Source organism: Oncorhynchus kisutch, linkage group LG18 (genome assembly GCF_002021735.2).
Source record: "Oncorhynchus kisutch isolate 150728-3 linkage group LG18, Okis_V2, whole genome shotgun sequence".
NCBI lineage: Eukaryota > Metazoa > Chordata > Actinopteri > Salmoniformes > Salmonidae > Oncorhynchus > Oncorhynchus kisutch.
In genome coordinates, this window is record NC_034191.2 from 69,706,656 (window position 1) to 69,726,336 (window position 19,681).

At 44.4% G+C, this 19,681-nt stretch overlaps 4 protein-coding genes across 8 annotated transcripts in view; all 4 read right to left on the reverse strand.

The window, feature by feature from the left end:
• spata13 (spermatogenesis associated 13) overlaps positions 1 to 10,208 on the reverse strand; it is a 32,081-nt gene extending 21,873 nt beyond the window's left edge. For 3 of the 4 annotated variants that reach the window (XM_031796662.1, XM_020508938.2, XM_031796660.1), the window contains exon 1: positions 9,398 to 9,938. In XM_031796662.1, coding sequence (XP_031652522.1) covers positions 9,398 to 9,406 — 9 coding nt within the window. In that variant the 5' untranslated portion in view covers positions 9,407 to 9,938. Of the gene's footprint in view, positions 1 to 9,397 lie in introns of all 4 variants that reach the window. The other variant, XM_031796663.1, reaches the window with a different exon arrangement.
• Positions 10,209 to 10,588: 380 nt separating this feature from the next.
• LOC109909649 (complement C1q and tumor necrosis factor-related protein 9A) lies at positions 10,589 to 11,765 on the reverse strand. Its single transcript, XM_074933769.1, is given in 6 exon segments — positions 10,589 to 10,657; positions 10,659 to 10,775; positions 10,778 to 11,068; positions 11,071 to 11,308; positions 11,414 to 11,468; positions 11,579 to 11,765. Coding segments are annotated over 6 exon segments (957 nt in total).
• A 1,063-nt stretch (positions 11,766 to 12,828) lies between these two features.
• On the reverse strand, positions 12,829 to 16,475 carry tagln3b (transgelin 3b). 2 transcript variants are annotated; one of them, XM_031796664.1, is made up of 5 exons: positions 16,341 to 16,475; positions 15,220 to 15,502; positions 14,814 to 14,988; positions 14,267 to 14,369; positions 12,829 to 14,154 (listed from the first exon to the last, which is right to left on the reverse strand). In XM_031796664.1, the coding sequence occupies exons 2-5, from the start codon at positions 15,397 to 15,399 to the stop codon at positions 14,013 to 14,015; spliced, it is 600 nt and encodes a 199-aa protein (XP_031652524.1). In that variant the 5' UTR covers positions 15,400 to 15,502; positions 16,341 to 16,475; the 3' UTR covers positions 12,829 to 14,012. The 2 variants fall into 2 exon arrangements, with proteins under 2 accessions (XP_031652524.1, XP_020363746.1); XM_020508157.2 differs by lacking the exon at positions 16,341 to 16,475 and having other exon boundaries at positions 15,220 to 15,572.
• Positions 12,829 to 19,681, reverse strand: part of abhd10b (abhydrolase domain containing 10, depalmitoylase b) — a 33,755-nt gene continuing 26,902 nt past the window's right edge. Inside the window, exons 4-8 of the mRNA XM_020508937.2 lie at positions 19,419 to 19,556; positions 15,220 to 19,246; positions 14,814 to 14,988; positions 14,267 to 14,369; positions 12,829 to 14,154 (exon numbers count right to left, since the gene is read on the reverse strand). Of these exons, the coding sequence (XP_020364526.1) occupies positions 18,905 to 19,246; positions 19,419 to 19,556 (480 nt within the window). The 3' untranslated portion in view covers positions 12,829 to 14,154; positions 14,267 to 14,369; positions 14,814 to 14,988; positions 15,220 to 18,904. The remainder of the gene's footprint in view (positions 14,155 to 14,266; positions 14,370 to 14,813; positions 14,989 to 15,219; positions 19,247 to 19,418; positions 19,557 to 19,681) is intronic.

Consider the following 19,681-nt stretch of genomic DNA (forward strand, 5'->3'; position numbering starts at 1 on the left):
CCTCCACACTCCCCCTTTCCCTCCATCCACACACCCCTCCTCCCTCTCTCCACACGCCCCCTCTCCCTCCCTCCCCTCCACACGCCCCTCCCCCCTCCCCACACGCCCCTCTCCACACGCCCCCTCTCCACACGCCCCCTCTCCCTCCCTCCCCTCCCTCTCTCTCTCCACACGCCCCTCCCCCACACGCCCCTCCCCCCTCCCTCCACACACCCCTCCCCCCACACACCCTCCCTACACACAACGCTCCCCCCCTCCCCACACGCCTCCTCCCTCCCCACACGCCCCTCCTTCCACATGCCCCTCCTTCCACATGCCCATTTGTTAAAAAAGTTTGAAATATCCAATAAATGTCGTTCCACTTCATGATTGTGTCCCACTTGTTGATTCTTCACCAAAAAATACAGTTTTATATCTTTATGTTTGAAGCCTGAAATGTGGCAAAAGGTCGCAAAGTTCAAGGGGGCCGAATACTTTCGCAAGGCACTGTAACTAGCTAGCTAATACAGCCTGGTACCAGTGCTGGTGTAGGCCTAGATAAGCATGTTTGTGCAACGCTATCTTATCAGAGAGGAATATGCGATGTATGAATATGTTGGCTAAAACATGTAATGTAACCTCTAATTAGGAAACACTGACCAACACTTTGGTTCCCACCCTGTCAATAATTCCTCCCCGGTTTAATAATTTGTCGTCATGTCAAACAATGTATTCTAGGTGCTACCAACTATATTCAAACCATAGTGATTATTCTATTTGTCCATGATTCCAACAGTTCAATTAACTAGGCCTAGATATTTTTGCCCATATCATGCTGTGTGAAACAGTGTGGGAAATGATAGTAAAATTGAAGGAAATGCTGAAAATGATTTTTTGTTTGGAGTTGGATTGAACAGTAGAAATGGAGAAAGCCCCATTGAAATTCCTTATAATGTATGCGTTGTCCCACTAGGGTCATGAACTAATGAGAAAGCATATTTAGAACATGTATTATTCAAAAACATGAAATACCGCCAAAAATGTGACAAATATCGTGACATGACATTTTGTCCATATCGGCAGCCCTAAGTAAGACAAGGTTGGGGAATGAAAGAGACTGCTCTAGCACTGAACGGGCACACCAAGGCAGTCCTCTATCAATGCATTACCTCATACTCACCTTATCTTCCTATTCTACCACCCGCTCCACTACCTTGCACAATGCACACTACCCCTATGGCTTCTCTCTCAACCTGGTGCCAACATCCACAGCCCAGTTGGGACCTGTTTATTTGGCACGATACATCATAGGGTTCTGTTTCAAAGGAGTTGGAGTTACTGCCAGTACTTAAAATCTAGAGATCAGCCAACTTATCGTGTGTAGTTTTGCCCTGGCCAGCACAATAAGCTGCATAGGACAGTGGAACCTCCTACCGTACTAGGTGCTACTCTACCCTCTTAGTACAACTAGTACATACAGTTGAAGTCGGGAGTTTACATACACCTTAGCCAAATACATTTAAACTCAGTTTGACAATTCCTGACATTTAATAGTAAAAATTCCCTGTTTTTAGGTCAGTTAGGATCCCCACTTTATTTTAAGAATGTGAAATGTCAGAATAATAGTAGAGAGAATGATTTCAGCTTTCTATTTCTTTCATCACATTCCCAGTGGGTCCGAGGTTTACATATACTCAATTAGTATTTTGTAGCATTGCCTTTAAATTGTTTAACTTGGGTCAAACGCTTCAGGTAGCCTTCCAGAATCTTCCCACTAAATTGGGTGAAATTTGGCCCCTTCCTCCTGACAGAGCTGGTGTAACGGAGTCAGGTTTGTAGGCCTCCTTGCTCGCACAAGTTTTTCAGTTCTGCCCACACATTTTCTGTGGGATTGAAGTCAGTGCTTTGTGATGGCCACTCCAATACCTTGACTTTGTTGTCCTTAAGACATTTTGCCACAACTTTGATGTATGCTTGGGGTCATTATCCATTTGCAAAACGTAGTCTGGCTTTATGGCCGTTTTGGAGCAGTGGCTTCTTCCTTGCTGAGCGGCCTTTCAGGTTAAGTCGATATAGGACTCGTTTTACTGTGGATATAGATACTTTTGTACCCGTTTCCTCCAGCATCTTCACAAGGTCCTTTGCTGTTGTTCTGGGATTGATTTGCACTTTTCGCACCAAACTACCTTCATCTCTAGGAAACAGAATGAGTCTCCTTCCTGAGCGGTATGACGGCTGCGTGGTCCCATGGTGTTTATACTTGCGTACTATTGTTTGTACAGATGAACATGGTACCTTTAGACGTTTGGAAATTGCTCCCAAGAATGAACCAGACTTGTGGAGGTCTCAAAAAAAAATAATCTGAGGTCTTGGCTTATTTCTTTTGATTTTCCCATGATGTCAAGCAAAGGAGGTACTGAGTTTGAAAGTAGGCCTTGAAATACATCCACAGGAACACCTCCAATTCACTCAAATGATGTCAATTAGCCTATCAGAAGCTTCTAAAGCCATGACATCATTTTCTGGAATTTTCTAAGCTGTTTAAAGGCACAGTCAACTTAGTGTATGTAAACTTCTGACCCACTGGAATTGTGATACAGTGAATTATAAGTGAAATAATCCATTTGTAAACAATCGTTGGAAAAATGACTTGTGTCATGCACAAAGTAATGTCCTAACCAACTTGTGTCATGCACAAAGTAGATGTCCTAACCAACTTGTGTCATGCACAAAGTAGATGTCCTAACCAACTTGTGTCATGCACAAAGTAGATGTCCTAACCAACTTGTGTCATGCACAAAGTAGATGTCCTAACCAACTTGTGTCATGCACAAAGTAGATGTCCTAACCAACTTGTGTCATGCACAAAGTAGATGTCCTAACCAACTTGTGTCATGCACAAAGTAGATGTCCTAACCAACTTGTGTCATGCACAAAGTAGATGTCCTAACCAACTTGTGTCATGCACAAAGTAGATGTCCTAACCAACTTGTGTCATGCACAAAGTAGATGTCCTAACCAACTTGCCAAAACTATAGTTTAACAAGAAATCTGTGGAGTGGTTGAAAAACAAGTTATAATGACTCCAACCTAAGTGTATGTAAACTTCTGACTTCAACTGTACTACAGAACTATGCAGGCCATTTAAGATATGCTTGAACAATATGGAAGCTGAATGTGAGTGGTTCTCTGGGGTTACCTTTCCAGGTCAGGGTTCCTGTGTGGTTGCAGGTGAAGCCTGGGAGCTAGTGGTGCTCTGGCTCTCAGGTCCAGAGTTAATTAAGAGAGAGGAGAGAAGAGTAGCCCCCCCCACACGACTGCCAGCTGGAGCCAGCCTCAGATTAGACTCCCAGAGAGAGGAGGACTGGGGTCACACAAACTGAAAGACATGCACATTTACACATACTTCAGAAGACACTGTCAAGGCCAACTCAGTATACATGTGCCCCCCCACACACACAGGGAGGGACGGGCACTTAGGCAGGCATTCTCTTGGTCATCAACTCCCTTCCTTTTGGGCTGATGAAGTCACAGCCTTATGTAAGGGGTCATAAACATATCATTAATGAACTCCAGCCCCCAATTCAGCTTCACAGAACCAACGTATGTCCTGCCCCAGGCCAAGTTCAAGCTAATTGGGCAGAGATGAGCGGAGAGTTAAACTAAATAGACGTCTAGACAGAGAATATCAAGGGAAAGCCACTTCTCTAGCGGTTTCTCTCATTTTGGTAGCTAAGCCATGGGACCCAGACAGAATTGGCCAAAAGCACTAGCACAGCCATTCTTTGGTAAGCTGCTCATTTTACTGGTTGTCTGCTTAGCTGAGTGATCAAATCTAGCTAGCCAGGCTCATCAGTGCTGTCCTGACCAGAGAAAAACATGTTCAGGAAAAATAACTTCATAAAACACTAAAAACCGACAACTAGTGAAAGTATGCAAATGGTTTATTCTTTGTATCCCTTCCATGTTAGCCAGGCTGATACGCATGTAGGAGACCTTCCATGTTAGCCAGGCTGATACGCATGTAGGAGACCTTCCATGTTAGCCAGGCTGATACGCATGTAGGAGACCTTCCATGTTAGCCAGGCTGATACGCATGTAGGAGACCTTCCATGTTAGCCAGGCTGATACGCATGTAGGAGACCTTCCATGTTAGCCAGGCTGATACGCATGTAGGAGACCTTCCATGTTAGCCAGGCTGATACGCATGTAGGAGACCTTCCATGTTAGCCACGCTGATACGTATGTAGGAGACCTTCCATGTTAGCCACGCTGATACGTAGGAGACCATTGGGCATGAAACAGGGGTGGCAGGTAGCCTAGTTGTTAGAGCATTGGGCCAGTAACTAAAAGATTGCTGGATCGAATCCCAGAGCTGACAAAGTAAAAATCTGTCATTCTGCCCCTGAACAAGGCAGTTAACGCACTGTTCCCCGGTAGGGGGTCATTGTAAATAAGAATTTGTTCTTAACTCACTTGCCTAGTTAAAGGTTAAATAAAATAATAAAAACAGACCTAAGTGGACTACACATGGAGTGGTTGTGTGTGTAAAACTAACCATTCTGTGGTCCAAAGAGAAGTGGAGTTTCTCTGAGTTAAAGGTAACACAGATGGCTCCCTACACCAAGCCCCTTTCAGCATGTGTTTGTTCCTCTCCCAGGACTAATCAGGGGGCTTTACCAGTCTGTGCAGCACTTGTTTCCTCTATGGCACAGTCAAAAAGCAACACACACTATGAGTTGGTCATATATAATACTTCATGCCTTCAGAAACTATTCATACCTCTTGATTAATTCCACATTTTGTTGTGTTACCAGTTTGGGAAATTCCACCCACTCACATAGACTTTCCCACCAACCCATCCACTTCCTGTTCCAGAGGCGGGACTTCTGCCTCACCCACTCTACCTTTAAATGGCAGCCTGACAAACCTACCTGTCATATTCCGTGTTCGTATCAGTTCAGTTATTTCTTACCTTTCCCCTCACTATGGATGTTTTCTGTTCCTGTTATATTGTTCCTTTGAGCACAGTATTGTTTAATTGCCCCCGTTGTGTGCCATGTGCTCATTGGTTTGCCTTAAAGGTCCAATGCAGCCGTTTTTTTCTTAATATCAAATCATTTCTGGGCAACAAAACCTCTACAGGATTGGTGGGTCCCCCTGCGGGACGGTTGAGCTAACGTAGACTAATGCGATTAGCCTGAGGTTCTAAGTAACAAGACAATTAGACATAGACATATCTGATATTGGCAGAAAGATTAACATGAATTTAAGTTAACTGCACTCTCCATTTTACAGTGGCTATTACAGTGAAAGAATGCCATGCTATTGTTTGAGGAGAGTGCACAGTCATGAACTTGAATGTATTAAACCAATTAGGCACATTTGGGCAGTCTTGATACAACATTTTGAACAGAAATGCAATGGTTAATTGAATCAGTCTAAAACTTTGCACATACACTGCTACCATATAGTGGCCAAAATCTAAATTGCACCTGGGCTGGAATAATACATTATGGTCTTTCTCTGGCATTTCAAAGACGATGGTACAAAAAATATATATTTTGCCAGATCTAATGTGTTATATTCTCCTACATTCATTTCACATTTCTACAAACTTCAAAGTGTTTCCTTTCAAATGATATCAAGAATATGCATATCCTTGCTCAGGTCCTGAGCTACAGGCAGTTAGATTTGGGTATGACACTTTAGGTGAAAATTGAAAAAAAAAAGGGTTCAATCCTTAAGAGGTTTTTAAGTACTTACTGTGGTTGCTTTAAATTAAAAATGGTCAAAAAGAAACAAAAATAGCTTCATAGCAAAGAGCAAACTGAAAACTAGCTGTTTTTAGCAGAGAGGTTTGGAAAATGTTCTTATTGATCTATTAACCCTTTACACTCGTACCCATATACAAGTTCAAAAATGGCAGGTTTGGGCATTGATAAGCTCCTAAATTGGAGCACAGTGGCTGTACAGTAACATGCCATAAATGACATCAGAGCTCAGGCTCTGTGCTTCACAGCGCTGTAGGAGTTTTGACTGACAGATGTTCTTTGTTGTCTTGGTGAGGAAATGCTGTAAATGAAGAGAACTCAATGTATTTTAAAAGATGAGATGCTGAGGATTATAATAACACAGCTTTGATGTCATACAAGCAAGCCAAACACCCATGAGTTCAAATGTGCACTTCACATTTCCACATCATAAAACTCATGTCATATACAGTGTCAACGTTTATAATCACTATGTTTGATGTACACTACAAGATGACATTGCGTCATACCCTGGGTTTTCCGGAACAGAACAAGCCCGTTTGTCTATTGTGAGGAAGATTTGGCGCGGAACACACCTGAATGCACTCATGACTCCTTACTATGCGCACCAAAATTACAATCTGTTTCTTAAGCCCATACCAACAACAAACCAACCTTCAATACAGTCCTTTGCCTAAAAACCTTATCAGTTTTTACAACCAGAGGGAGTACTGCACTCTACAGCTACTGAAAAACAACTCTAGACTCCAGCTTATTGGAATGGATCGTTTAAATATTCCGCCATATTGGTGGATCCATGTAAAATCATATGGAATTTAGAACCATGTGTTTCTAGGCTATTTAAACTATACTCAGAAAACGATATCTTTGGATGCCATCTATACAAGGAATCCGATGGAATCTAGATCACAGAGAGCGCCTGCTAATTGTGTATATAGTAGACTGCTCTAGCTACTATCAGGGAGGGAAAGAGGAAGATAAAATCATTCACTGTCCTCCCATCACAGTCTGCCCTTTATAACTGTTAAAATGTCTTTAAGTCATCTTTTATCATTTAGCCTATATAGAATCACATCTAAATTCTGAGGAAGTGATTTCCAAAGATAGGGCACTGGCAGCCTTGTCTGTGTGCTTGTTCACAAGAATCATCCTAAGCCTGGCACTGGGCAGATTCACTAATCTCTATATACACGGCACAATCTCTTATTGCCCAGTTGTTTGCCATTTGGGGTGATTTATGGAATCTGACTAGCTCAGGCCTGCATACAAGCAGTAGCCTACTCCTAAATGTTCCAAGATGCTGCCGATAGAAATGTCCAGTATAGAACAGCTGACTATTCTCTGTAGCAAAGTTCAATTTTTATTTTATCTACACAATATAGCCCATTTCTGTCTGAATGTTCTGTAATACTGCATCTTCCTAAATAAGCACATGTTGCTTATTGAAGTCATCTCACAATGACCCAATTCCTTTTCTTATGACAGAGGGCATATCGAGAGCGAGACCACCCCCCTCCCCCTCTGGATCGTGGGAAGCCAGGTATTGGGTAGAGGGTGTCACCCACTTTCTCCGTCTCGTTCACACATGCACCTGATATGCTACTGTCTGTGGTCTGTCAGAACTGAATGGGAAATCCAACACCAAGCTCAGAGGACAAAACGCTAATATGAACACAAGGACATGTAGGAATGCTAAACGCATACATATCTGACCGAACAAGACAGTAGCAGCATTCTACAGGAGTGGGCTATATACAATAATAAACTGGTTCCTGAATGCTGATTGGAAAGCCGTGGTATATTGAAAGCCATGGTATATCAGACCGTATACCACGGGTATAACAAAACATTTATTTCTACTGTTCCAATTATGTTGGTAACCAGTTTATAATAGCAATAAGGCACCTTATGGGGGCTTGTGGTATATGGCTAAAATGCCACGTAGAGGTCGGCCGATTATGATTTTCCAGCGCCGATACCGATTATTGGAGAACCAAAAGGCCGATATCGATTAATCGGACAATTTTGATTTATTTATTTGTAATAATGACAATTACAACAATACTGAATGTTACTGTATTCGCGTAACAGGCAGTCAGTCTCCTTGTGGAATGCAACGAGAGAGAGGCAGGTCGTTATTGCGTTGGACTAGTTAACTGTAAGGTTGCAAGATTGGATCCCCGAGCTGACAAGGTGAAAATCTGTCGTTCTGCCCCTGAACAAGGCAGTTAACCCACCGTTCCTAGGCCATCATTGAAAATAAGAATGTGTTCTTAACTGACTTACCTAGTTAAATAAAAGGTGTAATTAAATTTAATTACATTTGAAAAAAATAAAATCGGCGCCCAAAAATACCGATTTCCGATTGTTATGAAAACTTGAAATCGGCCCTAATTAAATCACCCATTCCAATTAATCGGTCCACCTCTAATACCACGGCTAAGGGCTGTATACATGCACTCTGCATTGCGTTGTGCTCAAGAAGGTTTGTAATTGCTTCATTAACAGCTGATCTTCATAACTAAAGCTGGGGGACAGCTGTGTGTGGAAAAACAAGCTCTGAGCAAGTTCTAAAAGCCATGAAATATGTTTGACTGAAAAGCATTTGAGATTTGGTATGCTACAATACTTTGTAATGGTCAAAATTCATACAATTTCCTACTTAAATGTTTCAAATAATTCTTCATATTAAGTTTAGACTTTATGGTTTCATTCGGAAATGACAAACTTTACTTGTGGATGCTCAGGTTGACTTTCCCACGGAATTACCCGTAAGCTTCTCTGAGACCATGGACATGAGCATTTATGAGGCAAAGTTCAAACAAAGTTGGACAATCACAAAGATCCATATAAGTCCCACTGCTGTGACACGGTGGATTTACAAGTGTGTAAAACAGAACCTGTCTCCTATATACACCAGTGTTAATATATGGATACTGGAACACTGGAATGAAAAAGCTAAGTTTGTGTGATGTGTTCAGATAGATATGAGAGTTCTCCCCTGATGCAGGATAGAACCTGACTTGCCTAGTTAAATAAAACTCTCCATCTATACAGGTCGAACTGTTCTGTGGTTCCATCTCCCTGGTGTACGGGCGCGTGACAGTTGGGTTTGCGAGTCTACAAAGATGTCATTCAGTGGGAAACAATCTACTACTGTTACAAATCCATACTGAAAAGGAAGTATAAGTAACAGGGAATTTTTCAAATGAAAAAGAGCTGGAGAATGACATGTTAAAGGCGATTATGTTACAGTTCTTCCGCGTAAGCCAGCAAAACACCCACGAGGAAAAAGTGCTTATTTATTTGTGCTTTTAATTAACTTATGTTTTCGCCATAAACCTCTTACTTTGTAGTTGACCGAGCCCCCACCCCTCCTCTCCACCTCTATAGAAGTGCCTGGCATCCCCCACATCACTATAACAACCGGGGGAGTAATGCACTACAACAACCCCCCTATTTTCTTCGTTAACGTTACAGAAACAAACCAATACTAGAACACAAACGAATTTGATCAAGACTGAATTGACACATTTAAATCCTAAAAATAAAAATAGTTAACCAGTTTGATGTAAGCCATACATTTTTTTACAATGGAACAATTGATATGGCATTGAACTGCATGTTTGGTCACATTTGCTTACCCTTCTCATAGTCGTGTTGTTCTGTGCCACCGATATTTGTCATCAACAGAGTAGCAGCTGTTTTTGTTGATTAGTTAGCCATTCTCGGTCAACGCTTCACTAAAATGGTTAGTTAGCAAGCTAGCTACTTAAGTCCAAAGGTCGGCCGGGTCCTGCAATCGATGATTACACACGAAAACATGTCGGAAGTAGCAGGCTACTGCTGCTGGTTAAACTGGCTTGCAAGATGTCGAGACAAATGGCTAACTTCGCTCCTTGCAACATGAAATAGTAGGCTAACATTAGTTAGCTACCTGGGAAGTTCTAAAATATTCACAAAACGGAAAACTCAATTGTGAAAGGTTTCGGGCAAGTAAGCATCTGCCGTTGGGTATGATAAAAGTGGTTCAAACAAACTCAGAAATCCGTTGGTACTCAAGTGTGAGAGGCTGGTCGATTCTTTGGAGCTCGAGCTGTCGTTACTGGACGGCGTCGGTGCACTTGTTGCAGTGATTGCTTGGGGGCGGAGTTTGAGTTCCACATTTACTCAAAGGACGTTTTGCACTGATTATTTTGTGGTCTGACCGCAAGAGGCCCTCACCGCCGAGAGCCAAGTTAAACAGAACGTGAACACTGCAGTAAAGCACGCCCATAGCAGGTTGCGCTCCATTGAGAAAAAACAGCCGTGTATTATATATATAAGTGCTAACGTCTTTGGACGTCATTTCTGGCACCAACATTTGGAATGCCTTTAAAACAATGACATAATCTTCCAGTTTGTGGTATTGCGAAGCTCATCCTGTTTTCTAATCATTCCCGCACCCAGGAAGTCATGACATTGCACCAGCTGATGCAGCCTATTGCCACACATTGATTTATGAATATTGTAGCCAGCATATTACATTGTACACAGGAGTAGTACATTAAAGACAGTCAATGGGATTTTACATTGTATATTATGGTATTGAAATCAAACAAGATACAATAACACTTGTCACATGAAATCTGTCAGATTGGTGAATTATCAGAAGAGATATGATCTTAAATAATAGGCTATATCAGCTGTAGCATAAACATATTACAAAAACGTAATTTTTATGAATATTTGATTAAAACATGTTTTATTACTGTAGGCTATTACATTAATCTATAACAGGTGGTAATAACTTCCCACGTAACATCCCATAAGCAAATTCACTGAGTCATGTGGGCCTAATCTGCACCGAAGAGCAGGAACCCAGAGAAGGTTGTATCATCATCTTCATCAGCAAACAGCCCATTTAAAGAGCTCTCCTCCAGCCACCTGCAGCCACACTTTGTCCCCCTTCTCCAGGTGCAGGACAGCCCTGCCTGCTGCCTGGTCCTCACTGCTTGTGTAGTTATGCATGGTGTGGATAACTACTCACTGCTCGTGTAGTTATCCTTCAACCCGTTTCTCACTAATGCTACTTTTACATTACAGTAGAACACAGTGATGTGGTAGGTGAAGTACTAGGCCCCAGCCAGAGAGCAGGTGAACCGTCCGGTCTGTGCGTCGTAATGGTTCTGCCTGTTGTAGATCACCTTGTCGGACCTGATCGGCATGTTCTCCGGTGGGAGTTTGGTGTATTCGGTTAAACCGGCTGAGAACGCACTTTTTGGGATGAGAGATGTGTCCCCCTTCTCCCCCTTGTCCCCTGTCTCGCTGCCTGATTCCCTTCCTCTCCGTCGTAACCAATGTTGCCTTTGAACCCTGGGGGGCCGAGATCTCCCTTCGGACCTGGTCGTCCTGGGGGTCCCAAGGGCCCTTGGATGCCTCACTCTGGTAACCTGATCTCCTTGAGGCCCATGTGCCCTGAGACTCCTTGGGGCCCCATCTTCCCCGGTGGCCCCTTCTCTCCATTCTCACCCCATTTTCCCTTTATTCCTGCCAGGCCAGCCGTACCTGCAGATACAAGGATAATAGAATTATGTTAATACTGCTTGTCAGAGAAAGCCAGTGGTGATAACTGTACAAAGTATTTTCATTATAAAATAAAATACAGTCTCACCCAGCTCCCCTTGTCTTCTTTGGGGCCACTCTGTCCTGTTTGTCCAGTGATGCTGATTTCCCCTTTAATGAATAAAATGACCAAGAACTTTCAAAAATGTATCAGCATGGGACCAGAAAAGCTGATTTCAATTGAGACTTATCTAACAGAGGAGGTTGTGCAATTGTCTTACCCCGGTCTCCCTTGTCACCTCTGAACCCGTCTCGTCCATCTCGGCCTGGCATTCCGTTGTGGCCTGGGTCTCCTGGTATTCCTGGGTATCCACAAACACATCAGTTCTTCTTGAATTCTTCATGTGCTATGCACCTCACAGCCAGCAGGAGGAGCAAGAGAGTGACTCTGAGTCTAACCCCCATCATGGGCCCTCAAGGGCCAATGCTTCAAAGACTTCCAATTGAGTATTCTCAGCACTAGATGCACAAGACAGAAGAGTGGGGTAATCCAGCGCAACGCATTATGTCCAACGCACACCCACACATTCACACACATATACATGCACAGACACACACATGCATATGAACTGAGAGGTGGAGACAGCTGAATGTTTGGAGAGCCAAGACACCAAAGAAGGCCACAAACTTTACCAAGGACTGAAAAGCTAGTGAAATCACCAAGCCAGCCGCCTCATTGGTTCGACAAGGATAACGGCTATTTTAGGTTATTTATTCTGTCTGTCCAGCCCTCACCGTTCCATATCACCTGTCCCCTTCTAGAACGTTCCCCATTCTCTGGATTTGTAATGACCAGCTTGGACTGTGCTGGGAGTACAGTATCTATCACCATAGCAAGGCAACAAAATGGTGGTGTTCCGTATTGCTTCCCTGTAGCAATAAATGCAATTCTGGCCTGTGGTTTTACATCCGCACAGTAATTTGAGTGGCTGTATAGCTCCTCTTGAATGAGGTCATCAAACGAAAATGTGCAGGGAGTATCAGGGATAAAGAGCAAGATTAATATCAGATGCCTAATTTGTCCTAATCGATTTCATTTTTAATGTCAAAGTAGGATAAAACGTCCCCTAGCTAGTGCCTAAAATCATTAGCAACAGAACACAATAGTAGGGACACTCTGGATGGGGAGATGTTACCTCGTGTGTTTATCTTCTATATCTGAAACATCAATAGAACAATGTTGTTAAAATGTTTGCCCCCATAAATTAGACCATTGCCATAAACTCTGACCTTTCTAGCTAGTGTTCTAGAACCTTTACATCCGTCCCTACCCCCATCGGAATGCCTAGGAAGAGTGATTGTTTTAAACAACATTCTCCTATCTTCACAGATAGCATTCCTTAGAAGTCTGGTATACTTTCCTGATACTGGAAATCCATTGGGATATATATTAGAAAACCAAAGATATAGATGTCCAAGAGCAATGACTTTAGTATATGTCACAGATCAGAAAAACAATACGATTCCAGAATCAGTTTTCACCTAATTTATTACTGTTTTCTACACACAATGATTCAGATATAAACATATTTGTTTATGTAAACATGACAAATTACATTGAAGGGGAAAAAAATACATTCAAGCAATATCAGGTCTGGAACAAAATGATCCTACTGTCACTTTCATACTGTGGGTCTTTAACAATCATGGGATTGGCTGAAACACACATGGACAGTGGGCACATACAAGTACATTACATCAATTATACATAAGTAATAAATGCACAGCACAGAATGTTAGTACAAAAACAGAACTGAATTTAGGTCTATGAATTCCTCTGCATTAGGGTGGGTGGCATCTCTTATACAAGGCATAGTTTATGGTCCCTTTGCTATATTAACCAGGCACAATGTGATGGTCATTTGGTTACAGAAGTTACCGCAAAGTCTTCACATATTGACACAAGACATCCGAGGCATCATCGTTCACTGAGTTCCATTCGGTTACACATTAAACTTTTCATGAGGTATAGCAAACCCTCCCAAATGGCTATACAATGACTTAGACACACCTACTGTACATACAAACAAACAGTTAATTAAAATATGTAACATGCTATAACGTTTCGTGCTATAATATTTGTTAGAAGTGTAAAATACTATTTGCTTGTTTTGTAGAGGGATGACTTCAATCTTGGGTTCTCTGTACCGACTGAATTACGAAGACTTCATTCACTGAAGGGAATGGCTAGCAGGACTATATGGATGGAGAGAGTGGGACCATTTGGATGGAGAGAGTGGGACCATTTGGATGGAGAGAGTGGGACCATATGGATGGAGAGAGTGGGACCATATGGATGGAGAGAGTGGGACCATATGGATGGAGAGAGTGGGACCATATGGATGGAGAGAGTGGGACCATTTGGATTGAGAGCGGGGGTGGGGGAAGCAGAAAGCACTGAGGTCTATAGAATTGTGGTTGGGGTATAAGGAGCACTCTGTTTGGGTTGAGGATGAAAAGTAAAAGTGTGTGTGTGTGTGTGTGTGTGTGTGTGTGTGTGTGTGTGCTTGTGTGATTTGCTAGTGCTTCTGGGGAAGGGGGAAAAGTGGTTGGGTCATATCATGAGGTTCCAGGGGCGTGACGGAGCTTTCTTCTGGAGTACACAGCCATGCAGAGGGAGCGGCTGGCGGCTGGCTGAGCGGCTGGCTGGTGTCTCTACATGATCTGGCGGTGCGATCCGTAGCCTGTCATGCCGGACTGAGAGGCCCCGCGGTTGCTTCCCATCTGCAGACCAATCAGACTCTGGCCTTGACGAAGCTGGTCCTCAGAGAACTCCCGCCGGTAACCCTGGGCTTTCCTACACAGGCCAGGACAGACAGGACAGTTGAGACATAGAACAACACTCACACAACATTAAGATAACACTGCCACAGAGTTTTCCAAGTAAGGGGTCGTGGCCAGTCCATTACCTGTGGAACCAGTCGCGGTCGCCACGGTAATGTCCATCGTCCTTGGTGAGGGCGACACTACCTAGGGCCATCAGGGTTCTCTGCACTGCGGCCATATCCTTCCCTGTAACCATAGCAACAGTCCTCACAAACACTGGATCACACCCAGAGAGCAAAGAACAGGCAAACAGGTTCCAAATAAAACAAACTTTAAACACAGCTACCTCTTGAGTCATATGTCAAAAAGTATTTCAATGTCTCCATGGAGTATCACCCATATAATGGACTATAAATAGCCTGGGTACCAACCAGTCTGTTTAGCTATCATTCCACTTCCTGCCACTCTGTGTCATATGACACGGAGTACAATGAGCGGAATGTTAGCAGAAACAGACTGGCTCCCAGACTATACAGGCTCTTGTAAATGTAATGTGAGTATTGAAGGTACTGTACAGGCAGAAAGAGCTCCGCAGAGACAAGACTGTGAGAGTCCCCGTAATTGGAAATGCATGTCAATGTCACATGGATGTATGGAGACATGATATGTGTCAGTGAACGTGCAGCCCACCTTCCCACAGGTCCACGGTCTGGAAGATGTCTGTGGTGATGACTCCGTAGACCTCTGCTGCCTGCAGGAACTGGGAGATCTTCTCCATCTGCTTAAAGGCCATCTGGGTCTCCAGAATCTTCTTGATGGGCTCCTTACCACGCGGGTACAGGCTATTGATGAGCCTACAGAGAATCTACAGGGAGGAGGAGAGAACGGGGGAGTAAGAGGAATACAGATACATGGATAAAGAAGGTAAGTAGAGAGGGAGAAAGGAAGAGATTCGTCAATGAAAAGAGGGAGAGAGAAACAAAGCAGAGGTAAGCATAAATTGGTCTCATTGTTAGCTTGTATAAGCGATCGTCCTCTATCAATGACTGCAGTCCAGTCAATCTTATTGAGCTTGTTCATTGTCATGCAGACTCACTGTTCCATCCATCAGCCATGTCTGGAAGTTCTGTCTGCCTGGCTGTGGTCTCTCCAGGTTCCCCCCACACTGAGCTACGATCCAGTCCACCAGCCGGGCCTCCAAGTCTAGATTATACTTCAGCTCTATCTTCTCCTGCACCTCCTTGCTCAGCCCGTAACTGGGTCCCCTGTTAGCCATTGCTCCTTCTGTCCTGTTCACCCAGACAGACAGACGGACAAGTAGTCTGCAGCTCTGCTGACCAACACCCTGGAGCAGTTTCAGCACTGGCAGCCTGCACCTGCTATACAAAAACAATACATCATGTAGAAAACTGAACATTGTCAAGCAATATAATGTTTGTATTAAAGTCCAGTTATTGACATCAGAGCCATAAATAATGCATATGCTTCATAGTAGTCACTTTGTTCATTCTGAGCCAGCATTTCTTAATTGTTTGAATCTTTTTGTACATTTTAGTCATTTAAAAGACACTCTTATCCAGACCGACTTATATGATCAATTAGGTTTAGTGCCTTGCTCAATGAAAGGTTTTTCACCTAATCGGCTCAGGATTCGAACTTTTCACTTACTGGCTCAACGCTTTTAACCATTAGTCTAGTCTACCTGTCGTCGTTGTTCTATCATAAACTGCATCACCTGTTGGTTTCCTAATTTCCCGTCCTTTCCTCACACTCCATCCTCTGCTTTCTCCCTAATGGCAACTGTGTCCCTTACAGGACGGGCACATCCCCAGAGAACCAGAGCACTTGCCTGAATGGGTGTGGTCCTTGGCACCAGTCCTGCACAGGGACACGCACATTCTAATGAGTTAGCCTATGGTAGCCTAGACTGTGTGCGGGATGAGCATAAAATCGAAAAGCAATCGCATTGCATTGATTGTGTAGCCAACTATGAACGCGAAAAAAAGCGTAACTTTTTTCACAATAAAACTGATTTAGAAATTAGGAAGGCAGATGATATTTTTTAATAATGCACATTTTCGTAATAGCCCCTTTGAAATTGAATAAACTAGCAGTGACGTTTAATTATTAATCCACATATATATATATATATATATTGAAACGAACGTTTCATGCTCTGAATAAATAATGATGAATAAAAGCTCTGGGCAAACTTACTATAAAGAAGAGGAGAGTTATTTTGTCCGGTAGCTGTTGTGCCGTTAATTCCGCTGAGCTGGTCGGGGCAGAGGATGCTGAACTGCTGAAGCATGCATTAAGCGGTGACGCGTGCGTGGGGCGAGGCTGGACTCAGTGTCCGGGAGTTGCAAACCACTGGTTTTATATGTGCGGGCGCCACGAGGAGGCTCCCTCGAGATGTCTCATTCAGAATGAGACAAGACAGCAGAAACAAGAGGATGTGGACAGCAAGGCAAGGCAAGGCGAGTCCCCAGGCCCCAGCCAGCTAAGGCAAGGGGAGTCCCCAGGCCCCAGCCAGCTAAGGCAAGGTGAGTCCCTCGGCCCCAGCCAGCTAAGGTGGGTCCTGGCCCCAGTTAAGGCAGGGCATGTCCCCCTCCCCCATCCCCAGCCCAGCTAAGGTGGGTCCTGGCCCCAGTTAAGGCAGGGCATGTCCCCCTCCCCCATCCCCAGCCCAGCTAAGGTGGGTCCTGGCCCCAGTTAAGGCAGGGCATGTCCCCCTCCCCCATCCCCAGCCCAGCTAAGGTGGGTCCTGGCCCCAGTTAAGGCAGGGCATGTCCCCCTCCCCCATCCCCAGCCCAGCTAAGGTGGGTCCTGGCCCCAGTTAAGGCAGGGCATGTCCCCCTCCCCCATCCCCAGCCCAGCTAAGGTGGGTCCTGGCCCCAGTTAAGGCAGGGCATGTCCCCCTCCCCCATCCCCAGCCCAGCTAAGGTGGGTCCTGGCCCCAGTTAAGGCAGGGCATGTCCCCCTCCCCCATCCCCAGCCCAGCTAAGGTGGGTCCTGGCCCCAGTTAAGGCAGGGCATGTCCCCCTCCCCCATCCCCAGCCCAGCTAAGGTGGGTCCTGGCCCCAGTTAAGGCAGGGCATGTCCCCCTCCCCCATTCCCAGCCCAGCTAAGGATGGGTGATTTCCAAAAGGTGCATGACAAAGTGTTCACTTCTCATTGTTGATGTATTTGGCCTTACTACTCGCATATGTAGTATTTTATTAGGATCCTCACTAGTTTCTGCTACAACAATAAACCTGATGGCGTGCAGAATCAATATTTACAGAAGAGAAACAAAATATTTTCACCTTTACAGCTATCTTAAATGTTTCTGCAGATTTGGAAGGCACAGAACAGCCTGTTAGTGGCTGTTGCCTCTCAGTTTCAATAATGAAAGCCATTGCTCTGCTTTAATTGGGTTCCAGTTACAGAAGTGGACACCAGATAGATCTGGAAAGAGAGGCTGGGTGCGGTGTACTCCACAGTACTGATATGACAACATGCGTCACAGACTGGAAAAAGTCCCTAGACAACATTGAAATACAGGAAATAGAGATTCGTGCTTTTCTAGAATGTCTGAATATCAGAAAAGCTTTTGAACAGATCATTGCTATACTACTGTCCCCTTTGACTGTCAGGCTAAAATAACATCAGTAGTATTCTCACCATCACTGTGTCTTTGTGTTGGCATTTCCAGCCCTTGTCTCTCCATATTAGTCAGTTACTCAGTGATCTATATTAAACATAACCCAGGCAGGATTTTCTTACTCCCTGATGCATGCATATGTTTGAGTGATGTCACCCAGTTGGTGTTGTGATGCGGAGGTGACTGATTGCATATATTCTGCCTAAGAGTGAAATGTCAGAGCAGCAGTTAGAGGGTCAGAGAGAGTTACTGCGTCTGCTGCAGCAGGTTTGGCTTTCTGCCCCATTGAACACAGTCCAATGACCAACAACATGCTAATCAACAGCCCATTGGCTCCAACAGGGCCAGGCATTTCATTACACCAAACCAATGGGATGTATATTATGAAAATAAATAAAACAAGGCAATCTTTGGTGGTTAGTTGAACATTCTATGGGGCCTCTGGGATGTGGTGCTCATAGTATTAACCTTTATTTGAACTTCCTCTTAACTTGAAGGGTTTTCTTTTGCTATTTTGAGATAGTGTGATGCTCAGTCCTAACGAAAAGACGATGTCACAGTGCTTCTGCATAGGAGGCAGTTTGACGGAGCTTGTCGTTTGTGTGGATTGTATTAACTCAATAACAGCTCATATATCTGCATGCACAGTAACAGACAAGACCTGCACTCCACTCTGGTGTGCAGAGGCTTTATTGGCCCAACGGGGTGAGACGTGGTAAAAAGGCACAGGAAAACTACTGGGGTCTGGCAAAAGGACCAGCATGTTCTGTCAACCAAACAGCAGCAGCAGTGGCAGCATGGCCCATAGAAAGCTTGACCAAAACAACACTGCACAGAGTAAACTGGAACTAGTAAAAGTCACACTCCCTCCCCAAGGCATGCATCAAGAACCTGGCTGAGGTTATTGACAGATGTGCTCCTCGTTCCATCAGTTTGTACTTTCGGTGATCCTCGTTTCTCTCCTTCTCTTTGTAACAGCATAATTAGGATAAACTGACCAGGGGCAGACTGGGAGGAAGGGTAAGGGGAGAGTGGGAGAGCTGGGATAAAGGGATCTTATATGGCTGGGAGGTAGGAGCAGCTCCAATGGGGGGGGGTTCCAACTCACCCCCCCTTCCCTAACCCTTCCACCGACTCAAACGAGCGTGGTCAGCTTGTCTATGAGGTCGTCAATGGTGTAGACCATGAGCTTGATGTCGTCCTTCTCGGCCATGCGGTGCTGACCGTGGCGGCGGAGGATGACGTCCACGTCTGGGCTGAGGACGCGCTGGGCCACTTGCATGGAGATGTGCCAGGGCACGTCGTCATCCTTCAGGCCGTGGATGAGCCTCACGGGACAGGTGATGGGGATGGGGCTCTGGAGGACACAGTGGTTCTCCGCCTCCTTCAGGAAGTCCATGGTGAATGTGTAGACGCCCTCCTCTCTGTGCTTGCTGGGCATCGTCAGCACGCCCTTCTCTTCAATCTCCTTACGCACCTGTGGTGAAATGGGATCAAATATATTTTAAATCTAAAAATGAATTGACATTCACACAGATGATTGAATTTCAATTAACAACACGCCTGAATTGCCTGAATAGAAATGGAATTCACATGAGTTAATGTCATTCATAGTAATCCAGGGTTTATTTCATGATGTTCTCTCTCACCTCTAGAGACATTGACTTGAAGGCTGTGACGACGTGGTCTGCTGCCGTGGAGATCCCCACCAGAGCCGCAGTCTTCTCCGGCCTGGCGATAGCTGCCAACAGCATGAGCCAGCTGCCCATACTGGACCCCACCATGATCTAAACAGAGACCATGGTGAAAGACATGATTACATTAAAGATGCCTAGACCTAAGATAGGGAGCAATGGTACATAGAAATACCAATAGTTTAATATGGATTGTTTCGCTTGTCTCCTCTCTTCCA